This window comes from Halichoerus grypus, chromosome 5, assembly GCF_964656455.1.
Source record: "Halichoerus grypus chromosome 5, mHalGry1.hap1.1, whole genome shotgun sequence".
NCBI lineage: Eukaryota > Metazoa > Chordata > Mammalia > Carnivora > Phocidae > Halichoerus > Halichoerus grypus.
Window position 1 is genome coordinate 160,983,310 of NC_135716.1, and position 25,799 is coordinate 161,009,108.

Sequence of the window (25,799 nt, forward strand, 5' to 3'; positions counted from 1 at the left end):
GCTATCTTTTAAGTATAAAATTAAACATGCATGGAAAGAAGCACAACAAATAATCATTGCTTCTGGGGAAAATAGAAGAGGAATGCTATCAGTAAAAGATTTGCAAGGGAGCTTCATCTTGCTCTGTAATATTTCTGAAATAAAAATCTGGAGCATAGTAAAATATTAGGATTTATAGGATTAAATGTTACTTGGTATGCTCTTTGTATTTTTTATGTTAAAATCAACCATAATATTTTTAAAAAGTAGGATTGATAAATAAATCTAAGAATGTGTATGAAAAACAAGTAAATAAACCACCGGTTGGCTAATCAAGCAAGAAAGCATGTATACAGAAATTGTCGAGGAAACTTAGTATACAGAAAAAATTAAAAAAATACTTTCTATACCTTTACGTAAATACGTTTTCAAAAAAGCCTAAGTAAAATGCTCTTTCTAGAAAAATTACAATTAAGAATTGAGGAGAAAGAAACAGAAAGGGAGAAGTGGCAGAGAAATATTCCTAAAACAAACAAAATTCTAGGCCCAGATACATCTACCACTAAATTCTTACAAGCCTCTGAGGGACAGATTTTCCTTTATCACCTGAACCTTTCTAAAGTATAATGATAGAAAGAGTCTCTTCTTTTTGGGTTATTTAGTCATATTTTCATAAAGTAGATTAAGAATTCATATTGCACCATCTATTTGTGTCAACCAAAACCATAGTCATGTTTAAACGTGACAGTTCACAGGAAAAGGAAATACTAATGGCTCAAGTAGATAACCCAACCTTATTATTATTATTATTTTAAAAGATTTTATTTATTCATTTGTCAGAAAGAGAGAGACCACGCGCACAAGCAGGGGGAACGGCAGGCAGAGGGAGAAGCAGGCTCCCTGCTGAGCAAGAAGCCTGATGCAGGACTTGATCCCAGGACCCTGGAATCATGACCTGAGTTGAAGGCAGACGCTTAACCGACTGAGCCACCCAGGCACCCCATACCCAACCTTATTCTGAAGTGAAAATACAAAATTCCACTGGGATTGATACCAGACTGGCAAAGATCAAAATGTTTCAGAACACTGTTTATAAAGATTCAAGGAAATAGGCAATCTCACACATGGGTGGTGGGACTGTAAATGGGCATAATCCTTATAGAAAGCAATTTGCCAGTATCTATCAAGAATAAAAATGCATAAATCTTCTGACCTAGTAATTCTAATTTAAAATTTTACCTTACAGTAACTCAATCATGTGCAATATGACCTATGTACAAGGTTATTATTATTTTTTAAAGATTTTATTTATTTATTTGGCAGAGAGGAGGGCACAAACAGGGGGAGCGGCAGGCAGAGGGGAAGGGAGAAACAGCCCGCCCCCGCTGACCCTGAGCAGGGAGCCCAATGTGGGGCTCGATCCCAGGACCCTGGGATCATGACCTGAGCTGAAGGCAGACGCTTAACTGACTGAGCCACCCAGGCCCCTGTACGAGGTTATTAAATGCAGGATTATTTATAATAGCAAAATACTAGAAAGAATTGAAATGTTTATTGTTAGGGACTGCTCAAATATATTATGGTACATTCATACAATGAAATTTTATGCAGTTGTAAAAAAAAAAATCAAGAAACTCTTTAGTACTGATATAGGACAATCTCAAAAATACGTTAAGTGGACAAGTTGAAAAACGGTGTGCACTGCAGAGTACTGTCTGTGAAAAATATCTCCAGGAGGATATTTGAGAAACAGATAACACTACAGGGAGGGGGAACTGGGTACTAAAAAGAGGAAGGAGACTTTTCTCTTTTCAGTCTGTTTTTTTGAATTTTCAATCAAGTGAATGTTACATGTTCTGATGAAAAAATTTTTTTTTCTTAGGAGATAAAATTTTGAAATAAAAAACAAACATTCCAGCAGAAATACAAAATTCTTTTGGGTAAATTCAAATTAGCAAATGTTATGTTTCTTTCATCTGATGGATAAACTTTTCTACAATTCCATTGAGTCTTTCAGGTTCCATCAGTTTATTCACCAATTCCTGCTCAACAGCCATTAGGGCCAGGCCGCTAAGCTTCTCTTGTCCCATGGTATGACATAAGTATGTTTGAAGACGGGGCAGTACAGAAAATGAATTTTCAGCACTTGAAGTAACTGGCCAAGACAAAGCAATATATAATAACTTTGATATGCAAGGAATGTTATTGTGAAGACCATGCTGAATAAACAAACAGCCAAGACTGATGAAGTTGATACAATCATAATCTATGACAAAATTGAGCCTTGCATATTGCCGATAAAATCTAAGCTCTGGGATGATGTCTGCATCAAGTTTATAAAATTCCTGGACATGTTTGGCTGTTGTTTCATTTAATGGTTCATTCCATTTAAATAATAGTTCTGAAATTTGCTTCATTTTACAATAATCAAACTCTGAAAAACATAATTTTAAATTATTTAATATAGTATCCAATCCTTGGTAATAAATATTAATTTTATATTGTTCTTCTGTTGAAGTAGGAAAAAACATCCTATCTGAATTGCCAAGATCTACTGTTTTCTGAATTTTTCTTCTTTTCTGAAAAGAAGGTCTTTCAACTTCAAAACCTTTACTGGTTATTTTTTGACATATTTCCTCTGCTCCATCCCAGATAGTTTTGAAATAGGCATCATTTCTTTCAGATGATAAACATTCCAAAATTGCTTCTATTTTTGAAGACAACGAAAAAATATCTATGGTTTCACTTTGAAGCTCTTTGGAAAGAATTCCTGTAACACTTAACACTCGATAAAGAAATTTCAAACAAAAGATAAATTCAAATTTGGAAACCAATATTAACAAATCACTCAATTCATCAGCCAAACTTGTGTTTGAAGAATGGCTTGATACAACTTCCAATGTTTCAATAATCTCTGGAAGGCCCTCAATCACAGACAGTAATATATGATCATGGACTGTCCAACATGATTGTGATGTATGTTTCTTGCATGTTTTGTTTTTACTTAGCTTACAAATGTTTTGAAAATTTGCAGACATTTCCCTAGACATATGAATAGTGTTGAACAAAGAGTTGAGAGTATTTAGAGCACTTCGGAGTTCTTTCACTTCTTTACAAAACCTAATTACTGCTAAATCCAAAAAATGCGCATAACAATGTATGTACAAAGCTCTTGGCTCTTCTTTCTTGAATTCTGCTGCAATTTTACTAAATTTTCCCCTCAAATTAGTGGTACTATCATAGGCCTGGCCACATATCTTCTTCAGATCAACTCCAATTTGCTGCAGGTAAGTTTTGATAATCCTATGTAAGTTAGTCCCAGTCATCTCTTCAATATCTATGAAACCCAAGAATCTTTCTTTAATTAAGACAGCCTTTGACATTTTTTGTGGGTATCTTACACAAACTGAAAGCTGTTCTTTCGTGGCACTATCAGTTGTCTCATCACATATTATTGAAAAAGCTGAGGAGGCATTGATTTCATTCACAATATCTTGCAGCATTTCAGTCTTTATTATTTCAATAATATCATTTTGAATTTGTGTACTATTATAGAAGTCAACTTGTGAATTCATAAGTCGAAATATTTCTTCTCCTTTATCTTTTGCTCTGATTTCTAACAGTTCTAAAAAATTGCCTTTATTCACAGATGAAATCGATTGGTCATTTCCTCTTAATGGTAAACACTGCTTCCCAAGAAATAAAATATTTTCAATTATAAGCTTTAGGTACTTTTTATTTCCTTCAATCTGTTTTGAATGAATAGATAAATTATCATTGACGGCTTCATCAGAAAACTGGTATTCCCTCCAAAACTGCAATGACTTCAAATGCATTTCACTTTTTTCATGCTTTCTGAATTTTTCTAGAGTCTTTTTCCAATTAGAAATTCCTTGGGCTGCAAATGATTCTCCTCCAAAACTATAATTTTTTTGGCAGAACAACTGGCATGAATAACAGAATGTCACTTCCTTTTTAATACTGTTTTTCAAATGCTGGAAATTTGAACACCAAGATTTTTTAATGCTTCGTGACTTATCTTTAACTTTTTGTACTTTGGATGTAAATTTTGGGTGACATAGTCCATCACTTATTTTCACAGATTTCATATTGTATGTAGCATCTTGGTTTGACACTTGATCTTTTTGTACTTCTACACTGGACTCAACCATATGCTGACTGGGTATTGATGAAGATGAAGAAAGGCTTGGCTGTTCAACACTACCAGTTGCAACACCACTACTTGATTCACTGGGTAAACTCTTAGAAATGTTTGGGAGAAAAAGAGAAAAGCATTTGTTTGACAGTTTTCAAATGATTAAAATATCAAACATATCTATCCTAATAACACAATAAAATGAATGGGTGAGTTGCAATATTAGCTCCACTAGGGGGAAACATTAACAATTATTTATAATATAAAGTTGCAATCTAGATTCAGCATTAAATGTTCAAAGAATCTTTTGGTATATAATTGTAATAAAAATAATTTTTATTGCTCACGTGACCTAGAATATTGAAAAAGGTAATAAAGAACGCAGAGGAAAAACTACAACTAATAATACTTCTGTTTAAATATTCTTATTAATAATTTCAAGTCAAACCTGAGATTTGGGAAATTGAACGTGAATACCAAAAGATGTCTCTTGCTCAACTTTTTTGAGCTCTTGGATGAAAACAGGAATGAATATGCTCATATATATATATATGGACACACACACATATATATACATACATATATATATGCACAAAATATGCTTAAAAAAGACAAGACAGTGTCAAAAATATTAAGGACAAAACTTACATCTACAATGACATTTGCTGTTACTGAAGAAACTGTATCTGCTAAAATAAAAGAGTATCATCAATTCAAGATCTTATATGCAATAAAATATATGCTATAAAATAGGATAATAAACTACAATTGCTTATTTCATATCAGACAACAAAAACAACCTTAGAATATAGCTAGATTCATCAAGGATGGGAAAACAGTGTATATGTCAGGTATCTTTATATCAATTTTACCTTGTAAGACATCAGAGTTCATGATGGGTAGGGAAACGTGAGTATCTGCCAATGACACTATATTGCTTATAACTGGAGTTGTATCTTTCTTTGGAGAAAAGAGATCTGTTGAGGCATCATGTACCATGGAAACATTTACTGAAAAAAATAAAAAGATTTCTCAAAAACCAAGCAGAATCAGTCAATCAGAAAGCATTGTTTAATAACAAGTGTTTCAACAAACAATGAAAAAATCTAATAGCTTGGGGCGCCTGGGTGGCTCAGTGGGTTAAGCGTCTGCCTTCAGCTCAAGTCATGATCCTGGGGTCCTGGGATTCACCCCCGCATCTGGCTCCCTGCTCAGTGGGGAGCCTGCTTCTCCGTCTCCCTCTGCTGCTCCCCGCTTGTATACACTCTCTCTCTGTCAAATAAGTGAATAAAATCTTAAAAAAAAAAAAAAATCTAATAGCTTTAGGTATTATTGCTGGATATTGGAGTATGGCTTAAGGATAGCCAGGTTCTTTAGGATAACACATTAATAACCTTAAACTGATAATTTCCTTTTTCCATTTTTAAACATATTTTACCTTTGCATACAATTTCTCAGTTCTTTTAACCATTTGCTTGAAATTTCAAGCAAATCTTTACATGAAATTACCCAGGAAGAACAGAAAAGAGATTCCTTTAGAATCTCCTAATGGTTATCATTTCTTTCATCATTTTTTAAAATATTTTATTTTTTTAAAGTAATCTCTACACCCAACATGGGGCTCAAACCCATAACCCCAAGATTAAGAGTCGCTCGCTCTACCGACTGAGGTAGCCAGGCGTCCCTAATGGGTATCATTTCTAACTCTTTCAAGATTCATAACCCTCAACATGAATGGAGCTACACTGGTATCTAAGCTAGTATTGCAAAGATTTCTATAATGAGCCAGTTTACATGATGTACAAGCCCCAGGGGTATCATTTACTTTATTATCTATGTAAATAGGACCACTGGTCCTATATGAGGCTCTTTGGTGGAATACAAAGTTGGCCCTGGGTGACTTGTGTTTTTCTATTAGTGAACTTCCAAGTTATTTCCAACTAGTTCTATTTGCTGTAAAAAATGTAACTAATATCCTTGTTTTTACAAAGCAGGGCTAAGTACAAAATTCTATATTCTAACACAACAATCTTTACAAATAAATATTAAGTCTCTGGTTGTGAAGTAGGCTTCCTTTTATATAAAACTACTGGAAAACTTTTTTTAAAATGTAGGCTCCATGCCCAATGTGGGGCTTGAACTCATGACCCTGAGATCAAGAGTTACATGATCTATTGACTGAGCCAGCCAGGCGCACCTGAAAAACATTTTTTTGCAAAGAATTTTGCATTGTTTTGACTTTCTTTTTTTTTTTAAAGATTTTGTTTATTTATTTGACAGAGAGAGACACAGCGAGAGCAGTAACACAAGCAGGGGGAGTGGGAGAGGGAGAAGCAGGCTTCCCGCGGAGCAGGGAGCCTGATGTGGGGCTCAATCCCAGGACTCTGGGATCATGACCTGAGCTGAAGGCAGACGCTTAACGACTGAGCCACCCAGGCACCCCTGTTTTGACTTTTAAGTCAGTTTAATTTCGAGATGAATCAAGGTTATAAATTAAAGGAAAGCAGTAATATTCTTCAATAGTTTCTAAACCTCTGATAACTGCTAAACAAACGTTACCTGTAGATGATTCCGTCTTAGCTTTATTGTAAGCAGAGAAACAATTAATAGAACAAAAAAGGTCTGTCTTCCCCAAGTCATTGGTGGTCTCAATCACTTCATCTGAGGGCTTCAATGATTTGCAAGGAACAGATGTAAGTGTTTTGGTTGGTTTCTGTTTAGAAATTAAAGTAATATTCATATTCCTGGTGTATGACATATATTGTTAACAAACAAAAATATACTCATCATTACGGCTCTTAGTTAAAATATAGCAAGTGATGATAATGAAGCCACATTTTTACACTTTCTTAAAAACCAGAAAAAAATAATGAGCACTGGGTATTATATGCAACTGATGAATCACGAAACTCTACCCTGAAACTAATAATACCCTACACGTTAACTAACTTGAATTAAAAACAAACAAGAGAAAAAAAAAGGCAATACAGATTACAGTGACAAAAATGAAAGAAATAGATCAATCCAATAAATCACTATTTGTGTTATTTATCAGATAATATTAGTAGCAGCAGTAATACATATGCAAGCAATGAAGAAAGAGGTCATAGAATATGGTCATCATTCCAGGCAATCAAAGCCAACTGGATAAATAAACAAAAGTCTTACAATTATATCTCTTTCATCAATTCCACTTTGAATATTAACTCAGGAAAGCCTTCTATTGGTACTAAGGAGGAGCCAGAGAACGGCTGTGGGAATCACTGTTTCTCTAGGCTAACTTCATGTTTAAAATTGCAAGCATACTGCAAGAAAGTAGCATACAAGCAGTAAAATATATAGAATATAGTGCATCCAGGAAGCAGTAAGTGTGCAAAGGTAAATGATATAAACTGTGAGGCTTACCATCTACTGTTTCTACTGAAACAGGAACCATCATTCCTGGACTTATGGCAATGGTGAAAAAGAACTGCTTTTGGGGCATAAAGTACAAGGACAAATGAAAATATCTTATACAGGGGTGGCTGGGTGGCTCAGTCAGTTAATGTCTGCCTTCAGCTCAGGTCATGATCCCAGGGTCCTGGGATTGAGCCCCACATTGGGCTCAATTCTCTCTCTCAAATAAATACTCAAAAAAAAAAAAAGAAAAAGAAAAAATACACATTTTCTTCTGTGAAAAACAAATTGGCAAAGGAACAATGAAACAAAAAACAGAGTACAACTTTGAAAATTCTTTTACACTTTACTAGTATGACTTTTTATACTTTGAGAAGCCCTGGGGTGCCTGGGTGGCTCAGCGGTTAAGCGTCTGCCTTCTGCTCAGGTCATGATCCCAGAGCCCTGGGATTAAGCCCCACATTGGGCTCCCTGCTCAGGGGACAGTCTGCTTCTCCCTCTTCTCTGTCCCTCCCCATCCACTCGTGTTGTCTCTCACTTTCCCTCTCTCTCAAATAAATAAAATCTTAAAAAAAAAAAAAATTAAAAAAAAAGAAAGAAAGAAAAGATGTGGCTTACAAATGACCTATTTGAATTGTTCAGACTTGCTGAGAATCCTATCTTCAATTGCATGATTTTAAGGAAGAATTTATGGAGATAGAGTTGGGTCTCAAAGCATCATCTGAACAAGCAAGACAACCTCAATCCTACTTCATGAAAGGGGCTCAGACCACCAACTGCATTAATCTCATTTAGTCCACCAAAGCAGGACCCAGCTTCTCTGTTCTCAGAACCTCTCACCCAAGGCTCTCCTACCAGAAATAGGGGATTCTTTCTTTTTTTTTTTTTTAAGATTTTACTTATTTATTTGACAGAGAGATAGAGAGCACAAGTAGGCAGAGGGAGAGGGAGAAGCAGGCTCTCCGCTGAGCAGGGAGCCGGACGTGGGGCTCGATCCCAGGACCCCAGGATCATGACCTGAGCCGAAGGCAGCCGCTTAACCAATTGAGCCACCCAGGCGCCCCGGGGATTATTTCTCATTCAGAAAAGCATGTGACATTCTTGATTCATTTTAACCTTGCTTAGGTATAAGAAAACATAGAATTAAAAACACTGTGTGGAGCACCTGGGTGGCTCAGTCGTTAAGCGTCTGCCTTTGGCTCAAGTCATGATCCCAGGGTCCTGGAATTGAGCCCCACATCAGGCTCCCTGCTTCTCCCTCTCCCACTTCCCCTGCTTGTGTTCCCTCTTACGCTGTGTCTCTCTCCGTCAAATAAATAAATAAAATCTTAAAAAAAAACCCAAAACACTTTGTGGTTGAGTCTTACTGACCAGTAGGCTATTATTATTTCTGCTATCTTTATTTGCAGTTTATAAACAAGTTTTCATATGCTTGGCTTTTCTTCAAGGCCAGATCATCCTGAGATTCTTTAGGAAAATCTCCATACAGAATTTATCATGAATTGTTATGTAAGAGGAACTGTCTCTCAGAAGTCTTTTATTTCATCTTCTTCACTGTCCTACCAACTGAAACTATTCCCAATGGTACGAAAAGCTAATCCCCACCCTTTTCCTAAAGTGGAACCATCCACAAGTGAACTAATGGAAGGAACTCAATCTTGGATGTTTCATTTGAGTCCCATGCAGTCAAATTCAAATGGAGTGGTTCTTTATGCAACAGGTCTTTATTCATACCTGCTTATATGCTGTACTAGTCTTTGACCAATTTTTTTTCACGATTTTATTTATTTATTTGAGAGAGAGAGTGCGCGAGTGTGTGGGGTGGGAGAGGAGCAGAGCGAGAGGGACAAGCAGACTCTGCACTGAGTACAGAGCCTCATGGGGGGCTCGATCTCATGACATGAGTTGAAATCAAGAGTCAGACGCTTAACTGACTGAGCCACCCAGGCACCCCTCTCCTTGAACTATTAAAGTAATGGGACTGTCCTTTCATCTGAAGCATATGAAACAGACTAGAGACAGTTTAATAGTAAGCCCCACAGTTCTCAAGACCACCGTGATGAGGCTGTCAGAGTGAAACTGAAAACAGGCATTACTACAAAGACAGTGTTTCACATGCTGGTATTTTACTTCATACTGAATCTAGGATTTAAAAAAATCCAGTAAAAACTCTTAATATTTAAGCAAAATAATCAGAATCCCTAAAAGTTAAAAAAAATTGCAACTTACAACAGTAGTCTTCTGACACATGCTGCACTTGGTTAAAATGCTATTAGTACATATGGTAACAAATGCTTTTCTTTTTTCTTCATATGATGAAAGACAAGACTGGCTGCAAAAATTTTTGCTAGACGTATTATCTTCTAGCTGGACACTGATCACATCCTTTAGATTTAAGATGTCTCTAAAAGGAAAAACAAGGGCACCATTAAACACTTTTATAAGTTAAAGCACTCCTTCAAGTAACCCTCTCCCATTTCATCTACCTTTAGATGGTGCAACAGCAGTGACATCAGCCTTGAAATAAGAAAACCTGAATTTGGTATTTAGTTCTAGGACTTATATTATGCAATGACGGGTATGTCATATATGCTCCCAAATGTTGATTCCCTCATCTATAAAGTAGGGATTATAAAACACAACTGATAGCACAGTTTGAGGATTATCTAGCTTATGTTAATTAGTGCTAGTGATAAAAGAATGATGATGAGAAATCACATATTCATACCTGACTAACTTTGTAATCTACAAGACAAGAGGATATCAAAATATGATCTACAAACCTCCGGGGATACTCCAGATACTTTTAGAGGGGTCCACAAAAAACAAAACTATTTTCATATTAAAATATTATTTGTCCAAAAAAACTTTTTTCCTATGTTAACATTTGAACTGATGGTGCACAATCAACAATGGGCCACTGCAATTCCACTCCTAGGTATGTACCCCAAAGAACTGAAGAGAAGTACTCAAAAAAGTATAAATACACGTATGTTCCTAACAGCACTATTTCAAATAGCTAAAAAAGATAGGGGCACTGGGCTGGCTCAGTTGGTAAAGCACACAACTCTTGATCTCAGGGTTGTGAGTTCAAGCCCTACATTGGGCCTGGAGCTTACTTAAAAAAGAAAAAAAAATAGCTAAAAGATGGAAACAGCCCAAATGTTCACCAATGAATGAATGAACAAATTGTGCTATATCCATACAATGGAATATTACTCAGCTATAAAAAAAAGAATGAAGTGCTGCTATACATGCTACAACACATATAAACCTCGGATAAATCTCGAAAAAATTATGCTAAAAGACAGACACAGAAGGTTGTATGCTGTAGGATTCCAGTAATATGAAATATCCAGAATAGGTAAATCCATAGATAGAATGAAGATTGGTGGTTGCCAGGGGCTGAAGAGAGAGGAGATCTCTGGGGAGAAACTGCTTACTGGATACACTAGAGTGACAGAAATGTTCTGAACTAGACACTGTTGAGTGTACTAAATACTACTGAAGTGGCTTTTTGTTATGTGAATTTCACCTCAATAAATTGGGAGAAAAAAAACAATGCTGAGTCAAACGCCAGAGCCTGAGCACAAATTAAGGCAGTTGAACCAGAATGTCCTAGTATGGGTTATTCATTGCCACACATTCGCTGTAAAAATCATTTACTTTATTAAACTTTATCCTTGACAACCTCTTTTTAGTATTCTGTGTGATGATATGGGACACAGGCATAAAGTACTTCTCCTTCACACCAAAGTATGATGGTTGTCTCAAGGAAAATCTCACGTGGGAATGTTGAGAGTTACAACCTGAGGTAGTTACTTTTTTCATGGAATACATTTTTACTTGAAAGAACAAACTATTATCCAGAGTGGGTATCTGGCAAATATTTTCTCAAAAATGAATAAAGTAAGACTGTTACTTCAAGATAAACAACTGGCAGTTTCACTGCCAATGATAAAAGTCGAGCTTTCACTGAAAATTAGAATTATGGAAAATATGCCATCTCCAACTTGCTTCCCAATAGTTAAGCTTTCTTGATGAGATTAGTGGTATTTTTTTTTTTTTTTAGTGTTTCTTTTAACAAATGTGATTTTAAAAATATTGCATAAATATGCCAACAGGGGCACCTGCGTGGCTCAGTTGGTTGAGCGTCTGCCTTCAGCTCAGGTCATGATCCCAGGGTCCTGGGATCGAGCCCTATGTCAGGATCTCTGCTCAGCGGGGAGCCTGCTTCTTCCTCTGCCTGCTCATTTACCCATGTGCTCTCTCTGTGTCTCTCAAATAAATAAATAAAATTTTTATAAAAAAAGAAATACGCCAACATTTGGAAGATCTACATAACTCAGTGAACCAGTACTTTCCAAATTATGATAGCATGTAAGAAAAATCATTCATTCATGGGTAAAAAAAAAGCCATTCAAAGTACAAACAGACCAATGTATTTTAACCTAACAGTACAAAAAATTCATTGGTATGGTTTCAGATTTCACATTGTAACTAACCTTTAAGAAGTACTACCTATTTTCTGGTAGAGGATCAAAGAAGAGCATCCACAAAATCTAAAAGGCTATTAAAACACTCCTCCCTTTTCCAATTACATATTTGTAGTGCCAGATTTTTTTCACACTTCAGCTAAAACAACATTTTCCAATAAACTGAACAGAGGCAGATATGAAAACCCAGTCAGACGATGAAGTGGTTTGCAAAACTGATAAAATGATGCTTATTGAATTTTTCTTAAAATTCCTCCTCACTAAATTAAAAAATGTATATGGCTATTTTTCATTAAAAATATTATTTATGTCAACATGCAATGAGTTATTATTTTTAAATGAGTTAATAATTAGTTTAAAAATTTCTCAATTTTAATTTCGAACACAGTATATATTGGTAGATAGAACCTACATAAACTAAAGCTCTCTGGCTTTTCAAAAAATTTTAAGAGTGGAAAGGGGTCCAGAGACCAGAATGTTTAAGAACTGCCATGGTATCTGGCTACTTAGAACCCTTAGAGTATCAATCTTTCAGGATAATAGTTTTCCAGATGAAATATTCCTGAAATCAACACTATTTTAACACTTTAACACTCACAAATTTTTAGTGTATTATGATTTTCCTCCTTCTTAAATAGATGGTACCAAAAGTAACAGGTTCATTTCATTATCACGAATCAATCATTTTACTGGTTTAAAATATAGCTCTAAATGCAGTATCTGAGTTGTGCTATCCTTGTACTTTACTCGACAAAAACTTTTCTAGGATTCACTGTGTGCCAGTTGGTGTTTACGCATTGGGAATATAAAGATGAGTATGATCTGGTTCCTAATCTCAAGAGGTTCATAGTCTAGGGGTGCCTGGGTGGCTCAGTTGGTTAGGTATCTGCCTTCAGCTCAGGTCATGATCCCGGGGTCCTGGGATTGAGTCTTGCACTGGGCTCCCTGCTCAGCGGGGAGTCTGCTTCCCCCTCTCCCTGCTCCTTCTCTCTCTCAAATAAACGAATAAAATCTTAAAAAAAAAAAAGAGGTTCATATTCTAACTGGGGCGATATCAATTCTTTCTTTAAAAACATTAATTTTATGATTAATGTTGTGGGAACTATGAACACTATTAAAATACAGGCCATGGAATAATTACTCTGAGTGGGTGGGGGGTTAGTGAGAGGAGAGGAAAAAATGGTGTGGGAACAGACAAGAGGTAAAGATATTTGAGGCAGACCTTTAAGACAGAAAGAAATTAGCAGATGGAAAGGGAGGCAGAAGAAACCATTGGCAAAAGCATGGAAGTCTGAAAATGTTTACTGATTTTTACTGCTACCAGTATACTACATTCCTGGTTTCTAATCTACTAAGTCCTTATAAATAAAAAACTAAAAAATGAGTTTTCTTAATAGTACCTGAAATTAGCTTAAACAAACTCTAAGCACAGGACTGAACAACGTTCCTACATGTAAGTGTTATATAGCACAGGGACATTCTGAACTCTGCTGATTGCTATCAGAATCTCTGGTTGGTTCCAACTGGGATACTAAAGTGCAGAAATGACACTTCTTAAATACACTGCTCTCAAAAGAAGTCTTATCTTTCTAACATGATTTAAAATGCCATTTTCGAAGCTAACTTTTATTTGGTTCATGAAACAGAATAAAAACTGCATTAACTCAAAACAGATTTTAAATCATTGCTATGAAAGAAACCTCAATACTAACTGATAATTAGCTAAAATCTTGAGAACTATATATTAATACAAGATGCTAATAAATGTGAAAGAAAAAAATTTTTTAAAAAGCACAGGTTACTCTGGACAATGGATGGCCTCTCCCAGCCTAAGCATTATTACCGTTCCACCAACCTATACAATAGTGTTTTTATCAAAAAAAAATTTGTATTCCAAAGGAAGTAAAACCGGTTTCATATTTTTGCTCATATTGGATTTCTTCATCTTAGGGAACAACTTACACACTATATCTTTCCTGTTTCAGCCTTTTCAATCTGTCTGGGAGATCTGCTGAAGATGTACAATGGGTAAACTCCAAACACAGTAACATGATACCTTAACTTCTCAGGACCTCAGTTTCCTCAAAACCAAAAGAAAATGTTTGGACTGGATGATCTCTAAGGTCCCTTCCAGTTTTATGATTCTGCAGAGAAAGAAAGCAGACTGAAGAGAGTGCCTTACAGCCCTTAGCAAAAAGGAAAAAAGACATAGTATTGAAGGGTTGAAAAAACACAAGACAAAGGTTGAGTTTCAGGGAGTAAGACTCGAAGCAACAGATAACACCCGAAGCAGCAGCTAAACAAGGAGCTGAAGCAACCAATAAAAAGGGTTTGTGAGTTTGTTAAGAGAATAACAGTGATAACTAACATTTACTAAGGTCTTATTACATGCCAGTATTGTTCTGATCACTTAATTCTATTATTTAATGCTCATAATTCTTATGTGCATTTAACAAAACAAATGGGAATACTAAGAAGTTCTCGATGCTTTTCAAACTTTAGCATATAGATGTATCATCTGGGGACAAATGCAACTCTGATTCAGTAGGTCTGGATGAGGCCTAAGATTCTGTATTTTTATTTAACAAGCTCCCAGATGATATGGATACAGCTGCTATGAGTTGTACAATATAACCGTAAATGGAGGAAGCAAAATTCAAATTATGGCAACCTGATTCCAAAATAAGACATATGAAAGGAATTTATTATATTTACGAGCAAAACTGGTGGCTTATGTGTTTTCTTTGTTCTGAAACAAAAACATTTAAAATTTAGCATTAGCATTTAATGAGTACTAACAAACCAGAATTATACTACAATAGGATTCTCAAAGTACGTTGATCCTTTATATATCCAGGGTAGAGTTCAAGGTTTTGGACATTTTCCACTAATTCATTATGAAATTACTACTTCCTTTCTCTGCATCTAAATTGCCTTACATATATATATAAAGAAGTTAGTAATACAGACCCCAACAATGAAATCTTGAAAAGACTACATCCATCCATGTTTACCTACGACTATTCAATTTTGTGAAAGAATCGAATAACTTCATTTACCATTATGAGAAACATTATTTTATAATGTCACACCTTGGCTATTTTATACCTTGGAAGATCCAAATTAACTATTACATGATTAATGTGTTAGTGGTTTGCCTCCTATATGGTTAAATGATAAAATAGAATGGGCATATAATAATTTCACTTATAGAGAATTTTAAATGAAGAGTAGGAAGGTTAAGTTTCAGAAGTCACATTATTTAAAGCTGAAGAGAAATAGAACTCCTTACGTTTTAATTTCTGCAAATCTCTCAACAAAAAAAGTATTTCTGAAGAATCTAACAGAGGAACTGAAAGCAGAAGCAGCTTCTTTTCACTAAACCAAGGTGATACTTCTTCAGAAAAAATGAAAATAGGGGCGCCTGGATGGCTCAGATGGTTAAGCATCTGCCTTCGGCTCAGGTCATGACCCCAGAGTCCTGGGATCGAGCCCCGCATCACGCTCCCTGCTTGGCGGGGAGCCTGCTTCTCCCTCTACCTCTGCTGTTCCCCCTGCTTGTGCTCTCTCACTCTCTCTGTCAAATAAATAAATAAAATCTTTAAAAAAAAGAAAAGAAAAGAAAAAATGAAAATGTAGACAGTTACAACCAAGACTCTGATCAAGATCTATGTAGGGAAGTAAAAGGGGCATAATTTAGAATTATATACTTTGAGCAGTTTGAACAAGTTCTCTTGGGAAGAGCTGGTGAATTGGCAGATGAAATGTATTCAGTGATGCACAGCGTGGAGCAGAAAAGCTGAGTAGACCCTTTCCTCTGATAAGCAGTTTGCCCCTTCTGGAGGATTTTTTTACAACCAGAACAGGAAACCTGAATAGCTGTGGTTGAAACTGAAGGAAGCATTTTATTCATGCCAGATGATGTCAGAGAAAGCTGAATGCCTGCAGTCAACTGTGGAGCTATAAACACAAAACAGGAAGGAAGAAAATTAGTATTTACGTAAAATTAAGTATGCATTCTTTTGTTTTCTTTTAGAGGTTACTTCTGGACTTGAAACCCCAAACAATGCACTATTCAAAGACACTCTAAAAAAGTAGAATAAACTGGCTATTACATTGGTTAGAATAAATAGGATTAATTTAAGTAATTCTATTACCACTGTCTGAAAATGTGGTGTTTATTTTCAGTTCATTCTCCTGAGTTTTAGGCTGCTGGGCTTGACAATACTCCTAAAAAAAGAGATGAAAATAATGAATACAATGTGTATAAAACAACTAGTTATTCAACAGAAAATAATACTGTATATTATTGATATATAATACGGTATATTAATGAATTGTATAACTGAACTGAACCATAGGTGAACACTCCCCTTTTGGTGACCTTTGGCTGACATATTATATTCTATACATTATATATTATATTCTATCATTCCTAGATGTGATTTCAGTAATATTTGTTCACAGTCCTTCAGTAAGCTACCACAAATAGAGGAGACACGCTCAGTAATGACGCCTATTTTCCCTCCTTGTTCTAATCAATAATAGCTAATTGTCTTCATAAAGACCTTAAACACAAAATTGTTGGAGTGGGCTAAACGAGTCTTGCAGAGGATTTTTCAGAGCAGCAGGCACTCTATCTAAACATGATCTATGTGTTTGAATGTCCATACACTGAAGAAGCAATCAATACTTCCGAGATGGGACAACATTCCCCAGTGTCACCAACTCAATGGGAGTAATATCCTTACTTAATACTGATTTACTTTAGGCTATTTCTAAACAGAATACTAGAAATAAATTAAAACTGAATTTACTTTTTGTTTCATTAGAAATTTCACCTAGTTCATATATAAACATTTTAAGGAAATTTGGCACTACTCACAGAACATTCACAGCTTGAGTCAGTTTATCATTTACAGGTTCTTTACCATATAATATGTCTAAAAAAGTTTAAGAATAAACATGAAACTGATTTGGGTAAAATAATTACAAAGAAAAAAATTCTAAGAATTTATAATGTACTAAACAGAGTCAGTAGCATAAAAACATACAATTAGTTACTCATATTGTTTCAAGTTAAGAAAAATGAAAACAAAAATGTGTTAACCTTAGTTAGGCCCATAATACCCTAAGCAATCCGTTTATCAATCCAAAACCCAATTCTAAACATCCATTCTTCGCTCAAATCATATTCTTGCGTATAGTTGTGACGGCACTTTACACCATATACCTTGTATTATTTGACCAACTGCTTAGGGGAAGATAAAGATTTCAGGTTTTCAGCCAGTAAACCAGCATCTGCATAACTGAAATGTATACTTAAATGCTGCTCTACAAAAAAGAAAATAAAGTAGGATATTTACCTGAGCATTGTCAGGTTCTGTCTTAATTTCATCTAGCCGCCCCAGTTGTGGTGTCACTGCCTTGTCACATTTACCATCTATCGGTGCTTCTTTCATCTTGGTGTCTGATACAAAAGAATCCTCCAGGTCCAAACTAATGAATTTCTTCTTGGGGAACAGTATCCAGGTTCCTAAAATAAAATATGAATTGATGGGACAGTCTGATTTTCTGGAAGCACAAAGGGTCTTTAGACAGCTTGGACTCAAGGTTCCTTCACAGTACCAACACTAGCTTTCTTCCCTTCATCCATTATTCCCCAACATAGCTTTGCTTTATAATTCTTTGGTAGACATATCTCTATGCTTTCTTCTGGAACTAGTTTTCTCCACTTCTATTCTCCCAGGCCTGCCTATAGCATTAGCTCACCAAACCCACAAGTTTACTTCTAACTTAGTCTTAGAAAACATAAAGTCTTCTATCCAAGGTTAATCCAAATACCTGTGCTCACTACCTCTCCCCTGCCACTGCTCTTATAGAGCCAATTATTATCTATATCTTCTTCAACTTCTCTTTCCCTCCTTATTGGTTCTTCACATATAAACATTCAAATACACTCAAGGATCCAACTTTTAAAGCTAGTGCCCTCTCTCTGACCACTCCCTTCCCTCATCCTTGAGCCTCTCTGTTTCCTTGAATCCTATGACTGCAAGGCCTATTTCTCCTCCTATCTCTTTGACAGTCTTCTTCTCATTTATTTCACCTGCTTCTAAAATATTTGTGTTCTGGGTGCCTTAGTTAGTTAAGCATCTGCCTTTGGCTCAGGTCATGATCCCAGGGTCCTGGGACAGAGCCCCGAGTCGAGCTTTCTGTTCTGCTTTTCTCTTTGCAGCGCCCCCCTACCCCACCCAGCTCATGTTCTCTCTCAAATAAAATCTTTTAAAAAATAAAAATATTTGTGTTCCTCCAAAGCACAATTCCACAGGACTCTTTCTCACTTGTTCTGTGGGCAAAACCTTGGATTCAACTATCATTTATAGGCTGATTTTCCCCTATATTTCTGAGCTCCAGCCCATATACCTAACTGCCTACTAAATATCTCCACTTGGACGCTCCACAGGTCCCTCAAATTCAAGAGATTTAAAACTATATTCTTATATAATTCCCATAAGCCTGCTTTACACATGTTCCCTTTCTTATAAAATGCACTATCCTATATACCCAATTTCCCAAACCAGAAATCTAGGGGTAATCCTAAGCTTCTCTTCTCTCAAAGTTCCCACATCTAATCACCAAAGTGGATCAAATATACCTTCTATATATGTTTTGAATCTATTTTGCATTTACACTTCACACCTGCTCTCCCCCGTCCCATTAATGGATTCCTTTTTGGTAACTAGATAAGATAGTTAAAATCCAAAATCACAATATAAAAGATTGTTACACATTCAGGCTTAAAATATAATTCCATTTTATAGCTTTTGAGGAACTACAAGTGCCTTTTTTTGTTTTTTAAGATTTTTATTTTTTGAGAGAGAGCCTGTGTGCGCACAAGCAGGTGGGAGGAACAGAGGTAGAGGGAGAAGCAGGCTCCCCACTGAGCAGGGAGTGGGACATCGGGCTTGATACCAGGACCCTGAGATCATGACCTGAGCTGAAGGCAGATGCTTAACCTACTGAGCCACCCAGGCCCTCCTCCAAGTGACTTTTGATTGCTCAGCCCCAACGCCTCTTTTTCCAGGATAGACTGGTTCCTTCTATATTCTTTTCTCTCATCTTTGGTCCTTTCCCCACTTTTCTGGTAGCTTTTACTGCAAGTCCCTATCACAAAGCAGAAAATTAAATGAATAAGGCCTGACTTGTCAAGTGCAATAAAAGCTCATATGGCCTCTGCCCAGCCCATTTGAGCATTACACACAACCAGCAAAGCAAAACTCACGGGAAATTAACTACTAGACTGTCATTCACCTGAAAGAAAATATGCAAGTCTAAAAATCAATTAAAAACAAAGCATCTATGAGCTTTTGCATCTTGGAATCCCTTCAAATGTGTCAGTCATTACACCAATAGGCAAATAATGGAAAGCACCTTGACAGTGTAATTAATTAATCTAAAATATGTTTTTGAAGCAGGGAAAACAGTATATAACATTTCTTTAGCTATTAGAAAAACAAAAAGAGCAAAAAACATACATGAATAACAAATCCAGTACTTCTTTCTCCAACAAGATGTACATTAGAGTAAAATAAGTCCTAGAAACCTTTTTTTTTTTTTAAAGATTTTATTTTTGGGGCGCCTGGTTGGCTCAGTAGGAGGAGCATGCGTGGGGCTTGAACTCACGACCCTGAGATCAAGAGTCACATGCTCCTCCAACTGAGCCACGTAGGCACCCTGAAACCTCTTTTTTTATATAGTCTATCACCTGTCTTTCCTGGGGATAAACCATGTATGTCAGAGAGTATTAATAGTCCTAGGATAAATGTGGTACATGTTCCTGCTGGTTAATACTACTACTTGGTAATAACCAATTAAAACATTTTAAACCAAAGAGGGATATATCATGGATCAGAAAACAAAATTCACATTAATTTTTTAAGAAGACTTTATTTATTTGACAGAGAGAGAGCACAAGCAGGGGGAGGAGCAGGCAGAGGGAGAGGGAGAAGCAGGCTTCCCACTGAGCAGGGAGCCCGATGCGGGGCTCGATCCCAGGACCCTGGGATCATGACCTGAGCCGAAGGCAGTTGCTTAACCAACTGAGCCACCCAGGTGCCCCTCAAAATTGATATTAATTTTTAAAGTAAAACATGAGACTGCAAAGAAATTGCAAGCTATCGGGAGTTATTTCCAGACACACAAACAGATCTCCAGAGAGAATGTATGTGCTTTCCTCCTGGAAAATTAGTACAATATTGATGCTTCAAATTGCTTCACCTTAATCTTTTAATTCTTCCCCACTATGTTGTGCTCATACTGTTCTACCTGTAAAGTTATTTTTGCTTATTCAAACCCTATTCAGCTTCTAAACCAACTCAGCTCCAAATTTTATCAGATTGGCAAGAATTAAAAATAATGATATGGGACGCCTGGGTGGCTCAGTCGGTTAAGCGTCTGTCTCAGGCTCAGGTCATGATCCTGGGGTCCTGGGATCAAGTCCCGCATCGGGCTCCTTGCTCAGTGGGGAGCCTGCTTCTCTCTCTGCCTGTCACTCCCCCTGCTTATGCTCTCTCTCTCTGTCTGACAAATAAGTAAAATCTTAAAAAAAAGACTGATAAGTCTAGGGGTGCCTGGCTGGCTCAGTCGGCAGAGCACAAAACGCCTGATATCAGGGGTCATGAGCCCCATGTTGGGTGTAGAGATAACCTAAAAAAAAGAAGAGATGATAAATCTAGGCATAACAGATAACATTAACAGGCTTTACCCCTGAGCACACTTTGCAGGACAGAGCAGAGGAAAAGGCCCAAGCAGAAAACAGCAGCACAATGAGCTAAGGAGATGGGAGTTCTGGGTGGCCAAAGCAGTCAGAACTCTTGAGGCACAAAGGACAGGTGGGAACCAAGGAGAAACAAGCCTCCCAATTTGCATACAAATCTCCTCCTCCACTTATTAGCTGACTTCCAAATGTACATCTACAGAGTATGACACTAAAAAATCTACCAGAAAACAGAAGGTTGAGTCTAAAGAGCTGAACAGAGATTATATATAGTAGCTTTGCAGAGCTAAGAACAAAGTTGAAATTTAAGCCCAGCAAAGGTAGAGGGGATTTGGTAAAGATCTGGACTTGCAGTTGAGAGGGCCCATGTGTTAGGAGTAAGGGCCACATCACAGGAGAAAAGACCACTCCCTAGAAGAAAGGGCAAACCAAAATAAATCAGCCCTAATAAGGCATAACACTAACTCTCAAAAGGATCAATATAATCTGTTAGGGAAAAAAAAAAAAAAAAAAAAAAAAAAAAATATATATATATATATATATAAATATATAAATATATAAATATATATAGTCTGTTAGAACTATCTGCCTGCCTACAGGAAACTTAGCCCTCTCTGGAGGAAGTACACCTAGAGTCTTTAAATTTTTTCATCCATAATACAATAAAAATTTATGGGTACATCCCAACAAAAAACCCCCCAAAAGACTGAAAACCAATGAAAAGAAAAAAGACAATAGAACAGACCTACTGGTAACTCATATTGGTATTATCAGGCTAGGACTTTGATACATTTGAGAAAATAGAGAAAAAGATGGAGAAGTTTAGCAGAGTCCTGGAATAATTAAAAAAAAAAAAGTCATGGAAATTTGATAACTGGAAAATAAAATAGGGAAATTAAGAATAGATACATTTTATATCAACAGTACAAAGTAGTTCAGATTGATACATAAAAGGATAAAAATACAAATAAGGTAAGCAACATGTGGAACAAGGCAAAAAGGTCTAACACAGAGGTAAACCGAGTCCCAGAATAAGGGAAAACAGACAATGCAACAGAAGCAATATTTGAAGAACTACTGGCTAGACAATTTCCCCAAAATCAAGAAAAATATCAAACCACACAAATTCAAGAAGCTCTATGAGTAACAAATAAGGTAAATACAAAAGGGAAACACAACCACCCACATGATAGTCACACTAGTGAAAACTAAAGATTAAAAAAAAAAATCTTAAAAGCAGCTAAAGATGGGGCGCCTGGGTGGCTCAGTTGGTTAAGCGACTGCCTTCGGCTCAGGTCATGATCCTGGAGTCCCGGGATCGAGTCCCGCATCGGGCTCCCTGCTCAGCAGGGAGTCTGCTTCTCCCTCTGACCCTCCCCCCTCTCATGCTCTCTCTCTATCTCATTCTCTCTCAAATGAATAAATAAAATCTTTAAAAAAAAAATTAAAAAAAAAAAAGCAGCTAAAGAAAAAAGACAACATACAGGAGAACAAAAATTAGAATAAAGGCTGTTTTCTTGTCAGAAACAATGAAGGCCAGAAGCCAACGGAGTATCTTTACGGTGCTGAAAAAAACAACTACCTAAAATTCTCTAGTCAGTAAAAATATCCTTCAAGAATAAAGGTGAAATCAGGATATTTTCAGATAAATGAAAATGAGAATTTATCACAAACAAACCTATACTGTAGAAATGCTAAAGGGGCGCCTGGGTGGCTCAGTCGTTAAGCGTCTGCCTTCAGCTCAGGTCATGATCCCAGGGTCCTGGGATCGAGCCCCCCATCGGGCTCCCTGCTCAGCGGAGAGTCTGCTTCTCCCTCTCCCACCCCCTCTGCTTGTGTTCCCTCTCTCACTGTGACTATCTCTGTCAATAAATAAAATCTTTAAAAAAAAAAAAAAAAAAAAGGCTAAAGAAAATTCTTTAAGTTAAAGTGAAATACTCAATGGAAATTTGGTGTAAAAACTGGAAAGGGAGAAGTAAACAAACTGCTTTTATTTGTAGAGAGCACGATGGTGTACATAGAAAACCCTAAGGAATATCTTCTCCCTGCCCGGTAAAATACTCAAATAAGTGAACTTAGAAGGATCATAGGATAATACAACATCAATATTTAAAAATTTCTTCTCTAACCGCTTCACCATTGTTCTAGAGGTTCTAGTCAGGTTAATAATGCAAGAAAAAGGGGCAGCTGGGTGGCTCAGTCGTTAAGCGTCTGCCTTCGGCTCAGGTCATGATCCCAGGGTCCTGGGATCGAGCCCCGCATCGGGCTCTCTGCTCGGCGGGAAGCCTGCTTCTCCCTCTTCCATTCCCCCTGCTTGTGTTCCCGCTCTCGCTGTGTCTCTCTCTGTCAAATAAATAAATTAAAAAAAAATGCAAGAAGAAAAAAGAAATCTTGAAAAGGAAGAAGTAAAATTGTCATTATTTATAGATGACATGTTGTATACATTGAAAATGATCTCCAAGTAATTACTGCAATTATTAAGTAAATTTAGGAAGGTCAATATTCCAAAATCATTTTTTACTAGAACAATTAAATAAAAATTTTATTTTTATTTTTTAAAAAGATTTATTTATTTATTTGTCAGAGAGAGAGCGTGAGTGAGTGCACAAGCAGGGGGAGCGGCAGGCAGAGGGAGAAGCAGGCTCCCTGCTGAGCAAGGAGCCTGATGTGGAACTTGATCCCAGGACCCTGGCTGGGATCATGACCCAAGCCGAAGGCAGACGTTTAACTGACTGAGCCAACAAGTGTCCCCGAAAATAAAAACTTTAAAACAACCATTTGTAAAGCATCTCAAAACATCAAATACATGAATATATCTAATGAAATATGTCAAGATCTCTACACTGAAAACAAAACAGTGCTAAGAGAAATTAAGGAAGATATAAAGAAACATAGCATGCTCTTTGATTGACTTAATATTGTTACATCAGTTTTCCCCAAATTGAGCTACAGATCAAAATCTCAGTTTTTGTGGATTTGCAAGATGATTCTAATGTATATGGAACGTATACAAAACCCAGAATAGCTAAAACAATCTCAAAAAAGAAAAAAGTTGGAGGACTTACTATAACGCTACAGTAATTAATATAGTGTGGTATGGTCACAAGCAAAAATAAAGTGACTAATGTGTCCAGAAGCAGGTATACTCTTTTTACTTCTTTGCATTAGAGCCACTTCCTTATACGTTACACTTTGCAAAAATATGTTTTATATTCACTTGTGTTCTTTTACTGGTTTGACAGAAAGGCTGGAGGCACAAGGCTAAATGCTTTTCAAACCAAACTAAAATGTCCATGCTTAGTTCTATAGGCAATGGGGAGCCATTATTTATAAAATGCCTACATACTAGAATTAGAGGGATAATTAGGATGTCCCAACATTCTGTAATACTCTGCTAGCACAGGATAATTGTAACAATATAAACACATGCAAGGTAAAAAGCAGAAATGAGGGAAGAGAAAATGGTTAAAGTCTTCTAGAAGAGAAGATCTAAGCTACGTTTTAAAGTGCCTACAAAGCAATGATGAAAGAATATTCCAGGTTGGAGAGAGCATGCTAACTCTTGTAAATCAGTAGCTTTTGGGGTTCAGCAAACATTTCATTCATATTTTTAAAAATTAGTTTAAAAATAGGGGTGCCTGGGTGGCTCAGATGGTTAAGCATCTGCCTTGGCTCAGGTCATGATCCCAGCGTCCTGGGATCGAGCCCCGCATCGGGCTCCTGGCTCAGCGAGGAGCCTGCTTCTCCCTCTCCCTCTGCCTCTCTCCCTGCTCATGCTTTCTCTCTCTGTATCTCTGTGTCTCAAATGAATAAATAAAAATCTTTAAAAAAAAAATTAGTTTAAAAATAAAATCATGATAAACATTTAACTGTGTAATATATCAAATGTTAAGTATTTCGGAGACGTCCAAAGCATTAATTTGTGCTAGATTAACACTGACCTTCAGGAAATAGCTTTTCCTGCCATCTAGATGAATACAGTTCAATTCCCCATAGCTGTGTCACCGATAAGGTTACACCTTTTCACCAATCCTTTTTGGATTCTGACCTGTACATGTTCACTCACAGAAAATGCTGGAGGCAAATTTATTATTTTAGCAAGGGCATCTACTCCCCTAAGGCTGTTGCCTCATCCTAGGAGTTAAATGTCAAACTGTTCAGTCCTGATACTGCCAGGACTAAATGCAATATAGTTCTTGTTATAAATTTTAAAGGCTTCTCGTCTTGTATATTTGTGATGAGGAATACCAGTTACTGTCAGGTGTTACCAGTGGTCGAACTCTTACTGAAATTGCACCCCGAGAAAGCTGGAAGTTACCGTTTGCAAACACTAGTCCATGCAAACCAAGATACTATCAATCCTGGGCACTAAAGCAATATACTGAAATAAAGTGATGAAGACTGCACCTGCATCTAATCCCAATTTCAAGTCCGAATTCATCGAGTCAAACTTTTGTACTAAACTTTTTTTTTTTTTTTTTAGCTGAGACTCCGTGTACACATCTAATTGCAAAAGGACTTCCACGGTTTTTTTTTTTTTAAGTTGTTTGTAAAAACACTACTGCTTAATGAAGGAGAGCTACAAGTGTGATCAAATGAATGTTTTTAAAAAAGGCCGCGGATAGAGACCAAAGGCTTGAAAGCCCAGTAACGGCGCAGTGGGAGCAGGCGGCGAGAAACGCTGGAAAACTCGGGGCAAGGATCCCCCGACTCTGCGGACAAGGTTAAAGGAGACGACAAACACAATCCAGGGGCCTGACCCCGAGCTCCCGACCCCTCACATGGCGGAATCCGCACGCAGGGACCCACCTTTAGGACCCCGGCCCGACCCGAAGCTTCATTCTCCCGCCACAGGCGAAACTCTCTGCCCCTTTCCGGTCAGGCGCAGGAATCCACGGCCGCTTAAGAGGGCTTACTAATTTCTCTCAGGGACGCTGGCCGCGCGAGGATTCTCAAAGGAACTTCGACGCCAAACGGTCACACAGGCCCCGCCCCT

The 25,799-nt window shown here is 37.0% G+C and overlaps 1 protein-coding gene across 7 annotated transcripts; it reads right to left on the minus strand.

The window, feature by feature from the left end:
- Positions 1-1,516: 1,516 nt before the first annotated feature.
- ZMYM1 (zinc finger MYM-type containing 1) lies at positions 1,517-25,799 on the minus strand. 7 transcript variants are annotated; one of them, XM_036065303.2, is made up of 9 exons: positions 25,613-25,799; positions 17,394-17,563; positions 16,188-16,257; positions 15,738-15,987; positions 9,761-9,935; positions 6,695-6,848; positions 5,008-5,145; positions 4,784-4,824; positions 1,517-4,241 (listed from the first exon to the last, which is right to left on the minus strand). In XM_036065303.2, exons 2-9 carry the CDS (start codon positions 17,487-17,489, stop codon positions 1,941-1,943), a joined length of 3,225 nt encoding a protein of 1,074 aa, XP_035921196.1. In that variant the 5' UTR covers positions 17,490-17,563; positions 25,613-25,799; the 3' UTR covers positions 1,517-1,940. The 7 variants fall into 7 exon arrangements, with proteins under 7 accessions (XP_035921196.1, XP_035921197.1, XP_035921192.1 ...); XM_036065304.2 differs by having other exon boundaries at positions 4,784-4,821; positions 16,185-16,257; XM_036065299.2 differs by having other exon boundaries at positions 16,185-16,257.

Coding starts and splice junctions, on each gene's coding strand:
- ZMYM1 (XM_036065299.2), bottom strand. CDS start 17,489: ATGAAAGAAGCACCGATAGATGGTAAATGTGACAAGGCAGTGACACCA. Junction 6,849..9,760: donor TGTGTCAGAAGACTACTGTT/GTAAGTTGCAAT, acceptor ATTTCTAAACAG/AAACCAACCAAAACACTTAC. Junction 5,146..6,694: donor TAAGACGGAATCATCTACAG/GTAACGTTTGTT, acceptor TATTTTTTTCAG/TAAATGTTTCCATGGTACAT.